General features: G+C 38.4%; 1 protein-coding gene across 2 annotated transcripts in view; it reads left to right on the top strand.

The window, feature by feature from the left end:
* LOC108522856 (ELKS/Rab6-interacting/CAST family member 1-like) overlaps positions 1-17,335 on the top strand; it is a 291,981-nt gene that overhangs the window by 22,441 nt on the left and 252,205 nt on the right. Inside the window, exon 2 of one of the 2 annotated variants that reach the window (XM_017863305.1) lies at positions 3,286-3,417. The exons of the other annotated variant lie outside the window; for it this stretch is intronic. Within the exon in view, the coding sequence (XP_017718794.1) occupies positions 3,286-3,417 (132 nt within the window). The remainder of the gene's footprint in view (positions 1-3,285; positions 3,418-17,335) is intronic. 2 annotated transcript variants of the gene reach the window in all.

Raw genomic sequence — 17,335 nt, 5'->3', positions numbered from 1 at the left:
AATTATCTCTAGGTCTACATTATTAAAACTGAGGCACATAGTATATTATAATTTACATTTTGAATTTTCCTAGTGTACCTTAGTTTTCCTTTTGGTTTTTCCTGTCTTGGGTATCTGTTCCCAGATTCCTTTCTACACCCACAAAATTCCTCCCAGTATCATTACTACTGTAAAATACATCATCCCTTATTAATTGCCCTCAGATAATCTATACATCTGCTTTTTTTCTTGGAAAAATTCGTTTCCTTTCTCTGCTGTAATGTATACTTAGTCTCCAAGTTGTGTCATCCTTATGGTTCACTTCACCACTCACCTATGATAGAGCTCCTTTTCTCTGGATCCCACATCTTCTTTCCAGGTTTACCTCTTCACTTTAATAGAGTATACCCTAGTAGCTTCCTGAGAGAGTCCTTGAGTGAAGTCCTTTTGGGGGGGGATATTGCATTCAACTCCCATATTTGATTGGTAGTTTAGCTACAGAATTCTAGATGGGTAATCATTTTTTTCCCCCTTAGAGTTTTGAAACCATTACTCAAATTGTCTTCTAGTGTCCTGTGTTGCCTTTAAAAACTCCAATGTCTTCTGATTTTTTGATTCGACAAGTGATCGTTTTTGGCCTTTCTAAAAGTTTTCAAGATGTTTTCTTTCCTCTGGTGTTCTAAACTTTAAAAAAAGAGTATTCATGTTATCATCTAAGCACCAAATGATGGATTTAGTCTTTTCGCAAGAGTGAGGCAAGAAAGAATGATTATAAATATTACCTAGAAGTGTTATTGCTACCCTGGTATTTGTAGGACTCAAAGGCTTTCCTGTTTATTTCTTACACTGGCTCAACATTTTATTAAATTAAATAGGAGATTCAAGCTGTGGTTCAACACAAGAGAAGCTTCCTTGGTTTATTTTAGCAGATCTCTCAAGATTCCAAAACTAAAATTGGTGCCAGATTTTACCCACTCGATAGATTAAGTAATTCTGGACTTTGTAAATGAAGGTGAGAGAGGTATTTGCTGTCTCCAAGTATTTGCTGTCTCCATTCTCTGGCATTATACTATCCTAGTTTGATCCAATTGCCTTAGACTAAGCAAATGATTCCTTACTCAGCTTTACATTGAAATGTAACTTATAATATCACCTAAATATTACTTATCAGCCGTTTGCTTTTATTTGTAGTTGCACTTGGCTTTTGTTTTTCATCCTTATTATTAAGAAAGATTTTGAACCAGGCTTTGCCATTAATTCCAGAAATCTTTTTTTAAATAAGGCCATGAACTCTAGTTTCATTGCTGGTTTCAAATAAAGTTATGAAATGAGTTTCACAATGAAATATTTTGAAAACTTGATTCTCTGCATTATGACAAATTACTCATCATTTTCCACCTAAAAGTTTTTTTATTGATACAGCCACAAAGCCATTTTTACCCCACGCATATGTACAAGTAAAGTTGTTTGCTTGAAATAGATTCCTGGGAAGTTGTTTGGAATTAACTGTTTGAGCCTCAATTTAGATAATAGAAGCCTCTCAGAAGACTTCCAAGAAACAGTTTAAGAGTGGGATAGGATAGACTGCACAAAGACATAATACTGAGTTTTCCACAAGTAGCTAATGAGAAACATTTTCAACTTTATGTGTTAATAATGTTTCTTTATGCTTCTTTATACTTACAGCAATCTGTATTTTAGAATCCCATATGACTACAAATATGGTCATTCTCATTCATTAGAGGGTTTGAGAAGACTGAACTAATCATTGCATCCATCTCTTACTTCATAATCCTTTTTTTATGTTTAGTTTTCTTTGATTCTGAAAAAGCCACCTTGGCCTTTGTTTTGACTGGCATCATTCCTTGTCTCTCTGCATGACATTCCTTTAAAAATCTCCGCTGTACTCTGCTGTTCATGGCAAGTCAACAGAGGGAACAAAGATTTCAACAGAGAGCGTTTTTTTTTTTTGTTTGTTTGGTACAGCTAAACTGCCCTGCATAAAACAGAACCTTACTTATGGGAATAGATCACAGTATTTTATAACTGTGAAGAACCACAGTTCTCTGAGAAGAATGAAAACTTTTCTCTTAACATGAACATAACGTACATCACCAAAATGTGAATTTTTTCCTAAATCTCATTTTTTAAAGTTTAGAAAAATGAGAGAGCGAAAGATTTATCAACTGTTCATTAAGAAGAACGTGAAATAGTAGATGCTGTTCTTCCAAAATGGGGAGAAAATCTGGCTTATCTTTGACGGATTTCAAGTTCTAGATTTTGAAGGTAAGGTTGTCAAAAGGCCTTACAAAAGTGGACTGCAGTATAATTGAGTTTCTTAGATAAAAGAAAAAATTCTTGGATATCTTTTCCTGATATGAGTGTTCTGAAAATTGGAGAATGGTTTAGCAAGTCTTGTTCTTTTGTTTTATATATTTTTAAAAGGAAGCACTTTATTCTTAATCCTCTAGTTTCGTAAGAAGTTGAAGAAGGAAGTGCTTCCAATAACCTGATGACTCAGTTCTCCATCCTACTTGAACTCTTCTTAACATCTCTCCTGTCTTACATGAACTCAGCGTTCTGTAGGATTCTGTTTGACTTTCTGAGAGATCAACAGCCGCCTCTCCAGAAGCTGCGTTTTACACTTGTGTAGAACATCAGGGCTGGGAATTGCTTGGTTGGCTAATAAAATGGCTCATTCTTAGCCAGACCAGTCACTTATATCCAGTTGTCATTTTTGGTTTTCTCATATGAGATTATGAGAAAACCATACATTCTTGAAATACGAGGATGCATCACTTGCTTTTTAATGTCTCTTAAGAAATTGTTTGCCAGCAATTGTCTATGAAGAATATAATCTGAAAGATCATGCTGTTTACTGCACTTTTCTCATCCAGGCTTAACTGCAGGAAAAGAGAATGTTTTGATATTCAATCTAATTATCATTTCATCAGAGCTGGCTTTATGCTTAAAGAGTAGTTCAAAAACAACTTTGTACTTTTAAATAATCAAGCCCTTGCCACCTCTGCTGTCTAACACAGTTTTATTCTCTCTTACAGAGAGCAAATTCCTCACATTTATCTTGCTTGACTAACTTGACACTTGGCTCTTAATAATATACTACTTCAGCCTCCTTTACTTCTTTTCTTTCCTTGCTTTCTTTATTGTGTCCTCTGTGACGATATCTTGTTGGATTTGCTTCTGATGGGAAGAACATTGAATAAGTAAACAGCCCTTTCTTAGTAAATAGGCTCTCCCTGGGTTAAGTAATTAATCTACTTCACCTAGTCTTCCATCATTTTCTAGGACAGTCTCCGTAAGAAGGATGACAGGATTGAAGAGCTGGAAGAAGCACTAAGAGAAAGTGTACAGATAACTGCAGAGCGGGAAATGGTGCTAGCACAAGAGGAATCAGCCAGGACCAATGCTGAAAAACAGGTCTGCTATTTTATACAGTTCCAAGCAATGCTGCTGGTTAACCGAAAGGTAAAACACAACCAGTATAGTTTAGGTAAACTACACATATTGTATGTTTATAGGGTTTCAAAAACACTTCATAGAGGGTAAGTCCCAAGGAGTTCCTTCATAGCGGTATTAGATACAAGGATATGGTTTCTTTTGTGTCAAGTATAGAAAGAAAGACCAACTTTATTGCCAAAGCTGAGAGAGCATTGAACATTTCGCAGAATGGGTGCCTTTCAGTACCCTGTTCCTAGATAAATGCCTTGCCTGCTGTTTCTTAAATAAAAATTGAAATAAAGTTGTATGAGAATTGACTCGTGTTAACACAGCAGTCTCTGCGTTAATAACTTAGGTCTGATCCCATATATATTTATGTAGCATGCGCTAATATATTGGATGAGATAAAATGGAGCTTATCTGTCTGCTACAAGACTGGGCACAACCCTGGCTTTTAAATGGAAAGAAAAAACGCAAACTTTTTTTTTTTTGAGACGAAGTCTCCCTCTTGTCCCCCAGGCTGGAGTGCGATGGCGCTATCTCACCTCACTGCAACCTCCGCCTCCCGGGTTCAAGTGATTCCCCTGCCTCAGCCTCCCAAGTAGCTGGGATTACAGACACCTGCCAGCACGCCCGGCTAACTTTTGTGCTTTTAATAAAGTTGCGGTTTCACTGTGTTGGTCAGGCTGGTCTCGAACTCCTGATCTCAGGTGATCCACCCACCCCGGCCTCCCAAAGTGCTGGGATTACAGGCATGAGCTACCGTGCCTGGCAAAAAAAAAGTACACAAACATTTCTGACTGAAAAATGTTAGTTTCAAATAGCTAATAGTTTATTCATTTCATACCCTGCCTCACTGAAGAGAAGAGTTGAGGTTGTAACAAGTTAAGGTTAATAGTGAGTGTGAAGGACATAGAAACCATACACTTGAGTCCCAGATAAGCATGTCTCAGCCTTGGAGGGGCTTGCTGAAGAGATCTGCTTGGCAGTTTGTGGTGTTTGTTTTACGTATTTCCTGTGTCTTTTAAGATCTCCGTACTCTTGCTTTTGACTTTTCATTAGGAAGAATAACTACAGATGGGAAGTGTGAATGGAAGAAATCGTTTTTTTTTTTTTTGAGACGGAGTCTCGCTCTGTCGCCCAGGCTGGAGTGCAGTGGCCGGATCTCAGCTCACTGCAAGCTCCGCCTCCCGGGTTCACGCCATTCTCCTGCCTCAGCCTCCCGAGTAGCTGGGACTACAGGCGCCGCTAACGCGCCCGGCTAGTTTTTTGTATTTTTTAGTAGAGACGGGGTTTCACCATGTTAGCCAGGATGGTCTCGATCTCCTGACCTCGTGATCCGCCCGTCTCGGCCTCCCAAAGTGCTGGGATTACAGGCTTGAGCCACCGCGCCCGGCCGGAAGAAATAGTTTTAACAAGTGAAGGTTAGAATCCCAGTTCCCATTATGAGAATGTGATTTAAGATTTCAAATCTAACCAACACAGAGGTTTATAACACTTAATTTTGCAGTAATTGTTTCCTTTCCATTTCTTAGTGGGAGAAATATAAATGTTAAAGAGGAAAAAAATGCTCAATGAGAGGGTGACAGGAATCTTTCTAGGAGCCCCTTGGTCAGACCACTGGTGTTATTTTGAGTTAAGGTAGGTACAGTAAAGAAGGGCACGTTTCCAAGGCAGACATAGCGTGTTCCCCAGGGAGCCCCTTCATAGCTCTGTGGGTTGCAAAGATACGGTTTCTTTAGTGTCAAGTGTAGAAAGACCAACTTCGTTAGCAAAGCTGAGAGATCATTGAACCTTTTGCAGAATGAGTGCCTTTCAGTACCCTGTTCCTAGGTGAATACCTCGTCTACTCTTTCTTCGGATACGTTCCTAATGCACAGTCACCTGGAGCTTGGGTAGTGGAGAGCTCCAGAGAAGGGACAGTGACAGCCATTGTGTCACCCAAGGGTGGGGAGGAATTTTCTTTAATCTTGATTTTACCCTTTTTATATTCTCTCCTTTATTTTTCAAATAAAGATTTTTCTTCTACTTTGGCCTCATTATTTATTGACAAGTATTAAACATCAGAGATCATGCAGAGACTTTGGCAATTAATAATAGATCATGGCACGATGGGTTACAGACTTCTGTTACGTGTTTTCCTTTTTGAGGCTATTGTGTAAACTGATTATAATATGCTTTAGGGGTATGTTTTATTTATGATTAATAGACTTTGCAGTTTTTAGGTTTACAGAAAAATTGAGCAGAAAGTACAAAGAGCTTCCATTTACTCCTTTCTCTACCTCAGTTTCCCCTATTGTTAACATATGGCATTAGTGTAGTATTTGTTAAAATTAATGAACCAGTTTTAATACATTATAACTGTGTGGTCCATAGCTTAGGGTTCACTGTTTGTGGCACACAGTCCCATGAGTTTTGCCAAATGTATAGTGACCTGTATCTGCCATTACACTGTTATGCAGAGTAGTTTCACTGCCCTGAAAGTATCATGCGCCACCGATTTATTCCTCCCCCATTTCGCCCGTCCCTGATGTTTTTACTGCCGCTGTAGTTTTGCCTTTTCCTTTAGTGATAGTTGGAGTCATATAGTATGTAGCATGTTCAGACTGGCTTCTTTCACTTAGCATCTGCATTTAAGGTTCTTCTTTTTGTGGCTTGGTAGCTCATTTCTCTTTATCTCTGAGCAGTATTTCGTTGTGTGAGTGCGCCACAGTTTGCTCAGTCCTTCAGCTGCCGAAGGCCATCTTGGTGCCATTCAGTTTTTGGCACTTAGGACTAAAGCTGCTGTAAACATTCACGTGCAGACTTTTGTGTGGACATAAATTCTCAGCCCATTTGGGTAAATAACTGTGAGTGTGATTGCCGGATTCTGTGGTAAGATCATATGGTAAGAGTTTTGGAAAAAGCTGCCAAACTGTCTCCCAAAGTGGCTGTATATCTTTTGCTTTTAATTGCATGCTTTTTTTCCTTTTCTGTTTTCCTGTTTTCCGCCTTTCTGCTACTCACTGCCTATCTGAAGCTGTTGGGTGAAATACTGCATGAGACCCGTTATTTGAACTTGAAGTGGTTCGAGGTATGAAGAAATTGCTTTTACGTTTACACTTCTGAAGCCTTACAACCTTCATCTACTGTCCTCTCCTCTCCCATTTAGTATTATTATTATTTTTATCTTTTCCTGTCTTTTTTTTTTTTTTTTTTTTTTTTTTTTTTTTGAGATGGAGTCTTGCTCTGTCACCCAGGCTGGAGTAATGGCGTGATCTCAGCTCACTGCAACCTCTGCCTCCTGGGTTCAAGTCATTCTCCTGCCTCAGCCTCCCAACTAGCAGCTGGGACTACAGGCATGTGCCACCACGCCCAGCTAATTTTTATGTTTTTAGTAGAGACGGGGTTTCACCACGTTGGCCAAGCTGGTCTTGAACTCCTGACCTCAAGTGATCTGCCCGCCTTGGCCTCCAAAAGTGCTGGGGTTACAGGCGTGAGCCACCGCGCCCAGCCCATCTGTTCCTGTCTTTTAGCTCCACTGTTAATTTTACGTATGTATGTTAATTATATGTACTGAGATAATCTACAGATGTTCTTTTGAAATGCCTTAAATGAGGCTTTTTTGTTTAGGAACATTATTCTTATTTTCTTTCTCAGATTCAGAAGTTACCTGTTTCTCATTTAAATTTAGCTTCTGGGAAAGAAGGACTTTCTCTGATAAAGGTAGGGTATCTACATCTCTTAATTCCTCCCAGAGCAAAGTAAAATTGTATGGGAGCCATAACTTTATTAAAATAAGATGTAGAACCTTCCAAAGTTCGAACAAGGAAGAACTCCCGTAAGAAAACATCTCTTACTGCCTTTTCTTGATTCTCACAGGATCCGCTTACAGTTTACTTGTTCCTAATACATGCTGCCTCACACTGAGCCCATGCTAGAAATGTAGAGAAGTGGTGTAATGACCTAATGAGGGAAGGTGCCCCTCACCTGTGCGAGCAGATGGAGAGATGAAGGGAATGATCCCCGCAGGGGAGAACCCCACAGCTCCTTCACGTTCGCTTTGTCCCTTTCCACATGCTAATTCTGTTTCTGGAACCTTCTCTGTTTAACTTTTGGTGGGTTTTGTATTTTGTTGAATGTGTCTATCTTCTTAAACTGAGCACAAACAAGGTCTCCTAAATAAGTCTCAGAATTGCCAGGGGCTAAAGAGCAGTATGCTTAGCTCAGCTGTGATGTGATGAACTTTAAATTTTTGAATTTTCTTTTAACATTTTAAAAGAATGATTTAAATATCTTCACTGGGCCCGGATACAGTGGCTCATGCCTGTGATCCCAGCACTTTGGGAGGCAGAGGTTGGAGCACTGCTTGAAGCCAAGAGTTCGAGACCAGCCTGTACAACAATGCAAGGCCTCGTCTCAACAACAACAACAAATTGTAATTAGCTGGACATGGTGGGGTATGCCTATATTCCCAGCTGCTTGAGGGACTGAGGTGAGAGGATCACCTGAGCCCAGGAGTTTGAGGCTGCAGTGAGCCATGATTGTACCACTGTATCCCAGCCTGGGCAACAGCGTGAGGCCCTGTCTTTAAAAATAATGATAATAATGACATTTGCACATATGAATTTGATTTTTCTTTTAAAAGCCCCATTTTTTAACCGTGATACTCAGTGATAAACGGTGATATTTTTTCAAATTGCCATTTTGACATTATTTGGCTTATAAAGTATAAATTATATCTGTGGTTTGCTAGGTAATTATACATTAATGAGCATTTTTAAGGATTACATTTTTTTTTTTAATGTATAAAGTTCTTCATTGGCTGAAAATCTCCCCTGTCATTTATCCAGCAGTTATCACCAGAATAGCCAAGTTCATTTTCAGAATGAACAGTTGCCACTACAGAAGCAAAACTGGTAGAGGAGTGTGTCTGTAGAAGATGATGTGCACTAATAGAACTATAATTGTATTCCTTAGTCTTTCTTACTGCCTTTTTTACTTTTAGCAATTTCCAGAGTGTACAGTTTATTATTTACTTTTATAAACATAATTCTTTATTGGTCTGAATATTAAGTTATATTTCCCTCATTGTTTATTAAATGGCAGTGATGCTCTGAAAATAAAATTATACTGTCACTTATGCCTTTTTTTCTGCTAATATTTAAAAAATATCTTATGCTTTTCCAAATGCCACATTAAGCACTGAAAATGGAAAGGTAATAGATACAGCCTTTGTCTTCAAGAAGCTTATAGTTTATTGGGAAAGACTGAAGAATGAACTTACAATTATGGTTCTGTTTGATAACTACCATGATAGAGGTCTTAATACAAAGCTTTGAGAATAGAGGAAGGGGGGCAAGCCTGAAATCCAAATATGGGAGGTCTATAGGCTTCCTGGAGGAGGTGTTTATGTGTGAATTGAGTCTTAGAAAGAAAGAATTAGGCAAAGAAGTGAAAGATGTTCAACGTACTCCATGTAGCGGGAACAGAGGTGAAAGCTGGAAGCGTCTAGGAAACCAAGTTGTGGTTGGTAGCTACAGTTGAGTGTAAATAGGAATGGCAAGAACTATGTAAAGAAGAGAAAAAGATGAGAGAGTAAGAGAGATCATTTATATAGGTGTGCACAGTCAGATCGTGCTGAATGAAGCATGTTCAAGCTTATGTTCAAGGAAGCAGAGAACCTTTGAAGCAAAGAACAGTATTTATTTTTAGTTTACTTGCTCATTCATTCATTCAACAGATCTTTATTACTTACTCAGTGGGTGCTGTGGTAGTCCTGGATAATACATAGTGATAAACAAAGTAACTTTAGTTTCTTGCCTGAGACCTTACAGTTCAGATGGGGACACGGACACTAACATTTAATTACTAGTTATGACAAAGGAACAGGTTTTCAGAAATACGCAATCGTTTCTTGAAAGTTGCAGGGTTAGCAGCTGTTTTAGATTAAGTGCCCAGAGAGGGTCCTCAGTGAAAGCAGCTTTGTCCTGAGCCTGAAGGCTGAGAAGAAGTGTGCCGTGTGACCAGTGGGCCAGAAGCAGCAGTTCTAATGGTGATGAGGTGGAGAAGAGCTGAACGTGTCTAAGGAAGACTAATGTGACTGGCGGGCAGAAACAGTGCAAGCTGTGCAGGGCCTTTTATATGAGCCATGGCAGAAGGTTGTGCTTCGTAAGAGGGATGGAAGAGTTTTAAAGAGGGCATGACATCATCTGATTTCTGTTTTTAAAAGATCATTCTGGGTATTGGGTGGAGGATGAATTGGGGGGGGGGCGGTAAGATTGGAAGGGGGAGGATCAGATGGGCGATTAAAGTAGCCTAGGCTGGAGATCTTCTAACTGAGGTGTGCCTACACCTGAAAGTGCATGACACTTTCCAAAAGGCACGTGGGCACAGGCTCTCAGCCTCTGAACATACATATCCCTGAAACTGATCTGCTCAAAAGACACCTAAGGTGTGCAGATTCTCCTTTTTCATTTTCCCCTTCACGGTTCTGCACTCCTCACTTTACAACAGACAAAACTCTCCTGACTCTTACTATCCTCTACTCCTCACTTTACAACAGACAAAACTCTCCTGACTTACTATCCTCTATTCCTCAGAGGCGAAAAAACTCTGGAATGTTAACAAAGGGGCCATTTAGCGTATTGGTGTTAAGATAATGGATGAGTCTGTCAGGTTGTTTTCAGTTCTTTGTTTTCAACAGAATTGAAATAAAACCTAATTAAGTTGCCAATTGGTCGATTATTATAAATGATTTTCGATGACAGGTTACTGTCGGGTTTGGGGCATGTCATTCTGAAGGAATGCAAAGAGTTGAGTTATACTGCTCCAGCAAAACTCCTTCCATTCCTATCCATTTATATGATGAAGCTTTCTTAGTGCTTACATCTATAACAGTGAAACATACCAATGGAATTGATGCTGAACCCCTGTCTTCCTTTTTTGTTGTTGTTGTTGTTGTTGTTGTTGTTGTTGTTGTTGTTGTTGAGATGGAGTCTCACTCCTTCACCCAGGCTGGAGTGCAGTGGTGGGATCATGGCTCACTGCAACCTCCGCCTCCTGGGTTCAAGCAATTCTCGTGCCTCAACCTCCCGAGTAGCTGGGACTAAAGGTACCCACCACCACCCCTGGCTAATTTTTTTGCATTTTTATTATAGACAAGGTTTCATCGTGTTGGCCAGGCTGGTTTCAAACTCCTGACCTCAGGTGATCTGCCCGCCTCTGCCTCCCAAAGTGCTGGGATTACAGGCGTGAGCCACTGCGCCCAGCTTGAACCTTTATCTTTCTATTAATAATAATATTAACAAGAGATATCTAAACTAATAAAAGTATTAAAGTCCCATTATTCTTGTTAAGATAAATATGTTTAATAAGGTACATTTTAATTAAAATGTATTCTTCATGTTTAATAATTATTTTTTCATAATATTTAATATGTATATTGGTTTTGATTGATACTATATAACTAGTGATTTTAATGATAACTCAGTCCACAAGAATTCTTAAGGGTTATGACCACAGGAAAATATTAAAATATGAAATTTAAATTTATATAAATATTTTTATTGAGAAAAGTACAAAAGATCCACACAAGCAGTCTAGCACACAGTAAATTACATTAGTATAAAATTCTAAGGAGAAGTAGAATGGAAACATAAAGTCAGAGAGAAAAAGGAAAATGTAAATAATAATTTGTCCTACAGTTTTTGAATAGATGATGATGGATGTCAAGTATGGTATTTGTATTTTATTGGATATTTCCTTTTATTTAAAAAAGTGATGCTTTTTTAAAAAGCAGTCTTTAATACCCAAGAAATTAAATCTTTGCAACTCTTTAAACTTTCGATGTAAAAAATTTATCAAGTTAGAATCATTCTGTCTTAGTACGTTTGTGAGCAGAAAAAAATAAATATAAAAAAAATTTTTTTAATCATAGTTGTACAAACTCTTTTAGGATGTATACAAGCAAAAATGTGTAGAGAGACTCGGTCTACGCAAGAGTTTGGGCAGATCAGGCAATAGCTGAAAAGATTCCACAGTGCCAGTGGAGATAAAGAGAAATAGGTAGATTTAAAATGTCTTTTGGAAGTAGAGCTAAAAGGATTTGGTGAATTACATGTATGGATAAGGATAGAAGAGAAAACAGAGATGGCCGTTGGATTTCTAGTGGCCAGCTGGGAGAATAGTGGTACAGTTTTTTGAGATGAGAAAGCCTGAGGGAAAACTTTGTTTGAGGATAAGAAGCACGACATGGCGTTAAAGAAATGTTAGCTACATTATCATCAGTTTTAGAATTGTTATCACATCAGATATTTTTATTATTTATGTATTTAGAGATGGGTTCTCGATACGTTGTCCGGGCCAGACTGTAGTAGCTATTTACAGGCATGACCGTAGCACACTGCGGACCTGAACTCCTGGGCTCAAGCTACCTTTCCACAAAGCTGGGACTGTATGCATGCACAATTTATATTTTTAGACCAGTTTTCTCTTCTGAGATCCAAACTTATGAAATAGACAACAGCCCATTTCATATCTTTACACCAATATTTCATTGATACCTCAACCAGAAACTGTCTGAGTTCAATCTTTTGATTCTTACCTTCAAACCAGTTTTTTTCCTCAGGCTTGCTCATCTCATCTGGGAGGACTTCTTTGTAATCTTACAAAGCTGAAAGTAGGCTTACTGAATGTGAGGGAAGTCGAGTCTGAGAAATGCAGAAGTGATAGGTTAGGTACAGAAATTTGTGTACTGTGGCTTTCCAGTTCAGAAGGTCATTCCTGAACCTTAGGGAAGCTGTATTCCGTAATGGCTAAGAAAGTGGACTCTGGAGTTAGAAGCCGTGGTTGGAATGAGGCTTCCACCACTTACAAATTATGATCTTAGGCAGGTTACTTGTGGGTTAGTTCTCTGAGCTGTAAAAGGAATAGTTATTACATCTGCCACATTAAAGAGATGATATGTGTAAAAAGTACCTTGAACAGATTCTGACACATAGTAAACCCATAGTAAACATCTACCACTACTGGTACTTCTGTTGTCACCACCACTGCCCTCTGTAGTACCAAGGGGAGGCATTGCTCTTACTGGTTGGTTGAAGGCCCCAGAGAAATGTCGTATTTATAGACCCTATCTGGTTGATTCAGCACCAGTAGTGACAAACTTACTGTTAAATTCTAATTTACGTAAGTCAAGTTTTAATACTGTGACTCAAGGAAATTCTTGTCCTCTCCCCCATCTGGTCTCACATTCTAGAAGTTGTAGATTTGCATCAACTGAGAATAACACAGTCACCTAATATGTTGATGAGATGGACATGGCTCTTATAACTGGATTATTTATTCTCCGAGAGTCTGTCTTAGATCAATACAGCTTCTTAATGTGTACATTATTTCCCGTTTTACATCCATGCTTTTCTCATAAAAATAGTTTGAGTAGACCGGGCACTGTGGTTCATGCCTGTAATCCCAGCACTTTAGGAGGCCGAGGCAGGTGGATGCGAGATGAGGAGTTCAAGACTAGCCTGTCCAAGATGGTGAAACCCCATCTCTACTAAAAATACAAAAATTAGCCAGCCACAGTGGTAGGTACCTGTAATCCCATCTACTCAGGAGGCTGAGGCAGGAGAATTGTTTGAACCCAGGCGGCAGAGGTTGCAGTGAGCCGAGATCATGCCACTGCACTCCAGCCTGAGTGATAGAGTGAGACTCCATCTCCAAAAAAAAAAAGAAAAGAAAATAAAACTTGAGTAGCTTTAGTAAACTGATAGAAATATATGCTATATCCAGTTCTAATGCTGTCTTTCACTTTTACTAAACCAGATGTTCTATAGTTTCTGGAAGGGAGTGGGGGGAAAAATACCTTCTTAGCATTATTTAAAACAAAGTATTGGTTTTAGAGTATTATCCTTAGATCTTATTCCTAGAAGGAAGAAGATATGGAAATTTTAAAACTGTAAAATGTTTTAAGGGTTTAGTCTTTGTAACCTTAAATTGGAATTGGAAACATTTGTTTAAATTTATGACTTTTTTTCTCTTAAACACATAGTCACACATGCATTTCCTGTGTACTGCAAATACCTAGAAAACAAATTATCTTCTTAGTAGCAATGCTCACTCGTAGTGCTCAGATATGATTTCTAAATACTATTCAATATTAGAAGGACTTGAAATCTAAACAAAAGTTACTTTTTTGGCATAAAGTGAATATTATAAGTATACATTTTTCTTCACAAGTGCTTATTGGCTTCTGAAACCTCTGTAGTCTTTGTAGCAGCACTGTCAAATAGAACTTTCTAAAACAGTGGTAATGTTTTATGTCTGTTCTACCAAGATGGTAGCCTCTAGCCACGTTTCTATTGAACACTTAAAATGTGGCTAGAGCACCTGAAAAACTGATATTTTGCTTTTATTTAATTTTAAGTAAATTTTAATGGCCGTATCTGCCTAGTGGCTACTGTATTGGACAGTTCAACTCTATAGTATGTTGGACAGATGGGTGGGTGGGTGGGTGGATGGATGGATGGATGGATGGATGGATGGATGGTCGGTCGGTCGGTCAGATGGTCAGATGGATGGACAGACAGATAGATACATGGATATCTATCTACATATACATAGTTAACAGATACTAGTTAGTTTTTCCTCCTAAGCCTGACAGAGTTGTGATACTAGGATATTCAAATACAAGCATTTTCTGATATAGTCATTTTAAAATTTTGTTTTGGAAAACATTTGCGACCCAACACCGTGTTTGTCAAAAGTAATTTTCCCTTTAAGAAGTAATGGTGGAAGCCTAGATCACTTTCAAGGGATATTATAATTGCATATGAGTGTTTTCTTCCATATTCATGTAGTAGCCATAGATGCTTAAAGTTACAACATGAGTGGAGGAAAAAGGAGTAGAATAGTTAAAGAAATGAGAGTCATCTACATTAGATGTCCGTAGTGAGAACATGCCACTCCAGCATTGTTAAAAGTTTATATCTATCATCCATTCATTTCACTATTCATTCATTGTTTATCGAGATCCTCCTGTGTGCTAGAAACTGAGAATACTTTACTAAACCAAATGAGTATGGTCCTTTCCTCATGGAGCTTATATGTTAGTAGGGGAGAAACATACACTTTAAAATTTGATCATGCAAATAAAAAAAGTATAGTATTTTTTAAAAGTATGTAACAAGGGACCTTATTCAGAGTGGTCAGAGAAAGCATCTCTTCTATTTTATTTTATTTTATTTTATTTTATTTTATTTTATTTTATTTTATTTTGTTTAGTGTAGTGTAGTTTAGTTTAGTTTAGTTTAGTTTTTAGTTTGAGATGGAGTCACACTCTGTTGCCCAGACTGGAGTGCAGTGGCTTGATCTCGGCTCACTGCAACCTCCGCCTCCTGGGTTCAAGCAATTATCCGTGCCTCAGCCTCCTAAGTAGCTGGGATTACAGGCGCCCGCCACCACGCCCAGTTAATTTTTTGTGTTTTTAGTAGAGACCAGATTTCGCCATGTTGACCAGGCTGGTCTTGAACTCCTGACCTCAGGCAATCTGCCCAGCCTCCCAAATGCTGGGATTACTAGCATGAGCCACTGTGCACGGCCTCTCATGTTTTTCAAATGCACTTGTACTTAGTCCGGGTTTTTTTTTTTTTCAGTAACACTGCATTATGTTTACGTATTTACTACCTATTGCTTTAAGAGACTGTCTCCGTTTTGTCTCCTAGAATGAAAGCTCCTTGAGGGCAGGAGCTGTGTCCTATTTACTGTTGTATCCTCAATGCCTACCATTGTGCCGGGTACACAAGGGCATTCAGTGAATATTTGCTGAGTAATTAAATTAACTTATGAGCGAATAAATGAAATTTTGTTCTGAATTACTTAATGTTTGTAGCATCACTGTACTTACTAAACAATTTAGGATTTAATGGTAATTTTATCATATTTTTATACTTACCTAGACAGTGTTTTGAAATGTTTTCTTTGTTGCAACTGCTTTTCCACTGGATTTGATAAAATACTTTTTCCTCTGAACAGAAGAACTTAAAGGTGTCAGAATTGTAGATTTAAAGAATCAGAGTAGATATTTGAAAGTTATTTACATTTTTTGTGCTTGATTTTAAAGCATGGCAGCTAGAGTGGAAAAATAAAATTTAGAAATCATTATTATCCCTGACCTGTCCTTCAGTGGGAAAACAGAGAGCTTATATGTCTCAAAAAATGAATGTGCAAAATTCTAGTCCCGCTGTTGTTGACCGTTTGGCTAGCGGGAGCTATAGCTGAAAGTCTTACATGGCAGTGAGCCTTCCACTCTGAAATACCAGGCCACCATGTTTATGGAAACATGTAATAATTCAAAACATTCTGCGTAGCAGATACAAACTGATGAGAATAGTTTGAAAACCTTTTTGATCCTACTTTATTTCCTTTTAGTGGGACTGATACTTCTTTTTTTTTTTTCACTCAAAGTATATGCAATTTAATATTTTATGCATATGCACAGTTAGTTGTACAAACTGTCACCATAACCAATTTTAGAACTGATTTTCATCACCCCATAAAGAAATCCCATACCTATTAGCACTCACTCCCTTCTTTCCCCAAACCCCAACTTCCGGTAACCACCTATCTATTTTCTCTATGTATAGATTGGCCAGTTCTGGACATTTTATATAAATGGAATCATACAGTATGAGAACTTTGTGACTGGCTTCTTTCACTCAGCTTAATGTTATCAAGGCTCTCTCATGATGTAGCATGCATCAGTACTTTCTTCCTCTTTAGGAATAAATAAGATGTCATTGTATAGCTCTGTCACATTTTCATTATCCATGTATCAGTTGACAGACATTTAGGTTCACTTTTTTGCTATTATGGATAATGCTACTATGAACATTTGTGTTGAAGCTTTTGTGTGGATGTACGTTTTCGTTTTTCTCGGGTATGTTTATACCTATCAGTAAAATTGCCAGATCACATGGTAACTCCACGTTGAACATTTTGAGAAATTGCCATACCTTTTCCCAAACCAGCTACACCCTTCTACATTCCCACCAGCACTATATGAAGGTTCCAGATTTCTTCCATATCCTCGCCAACACTTGCTACTTGCCACTGAATAAAATTATACCATCCTAGTGGAGGTACAATGGTATCTTTTTTTTTTCTATCTCAAATTCTTTTTTTTTTTAATTGTTATTATACTTTAAGTTCTAGGGTACCTGTGCACAACGTGCAGGTTTGTTACATATGTATACATGTGCCATGTTGGTGTGCTGCACCCATTAACTCATCGTTTACATTAGGTATATCTCCTAATGCTGTCCTTCCCCCTTCCCCCCACCCCATGACAGGCCCTGGTGTGTGATGTTCCCCTTCCTGTGTCCAAGTGTTCTCATTGTTCAATTCCCACCTATGAGTGAGAACATGTGGTGTTTGGTTTTCTGTCCTTGTGATAGTTTGCTGAGAATGATGGTTTCCAGCTTCATCCATGTCCCTACAAAGGACATGAACTCATCCTTTTTTATGGCTGCATATTATTCCATGGTATATATGGGCCACATTTTCTTAAGCCAGTGTATCATTGATGGACATTTGGGTTGGTTCCAAGTCTTTGCTATTGTGAACAGTGCCGCAATAAACATACGTATGCATGTGTCTTTATAGCAGCATGATTTATAATCCTTAGGGTATATACCCAGTAATGAGATGGCTGGGTCAAATGGTATTTCTAGTTCTAGATCCTTGAGGAATCGCCACACTGTCTTCCACAATGGTTGAATTAGTTTACAGTCCCACCAGCAGTGTAAAAGTGTTCCTATTTCTCCACATCCTCTCCAGCACCTGTTGTTTCCTGACTTTTTAATGATCACCATTCTAACTGGTGTGAGATGGTATCTCATTGTGGTTTTGATTTGCATTT

This window comes from Rhinopithecus bieti, unplaced genomic scaffold (assembly GCF_001698545.2).
Source record: "Rhinopithecus bieti isolate Rb0 unplaced genomic scaffold, ASM169854v2 scaffold_2654, whole genome shotgun sequence".
NCBI lineage: Eukaryota > Metazoa > Chordata > Mammalia > Primates > Cercopithecidae > Rhinopithecus > Rhinopithecus bieti.
Note: the sequence above shows the minus strand (reverse complement) of the source record. Positions and strands in the feature narration are given on the sequence as shown.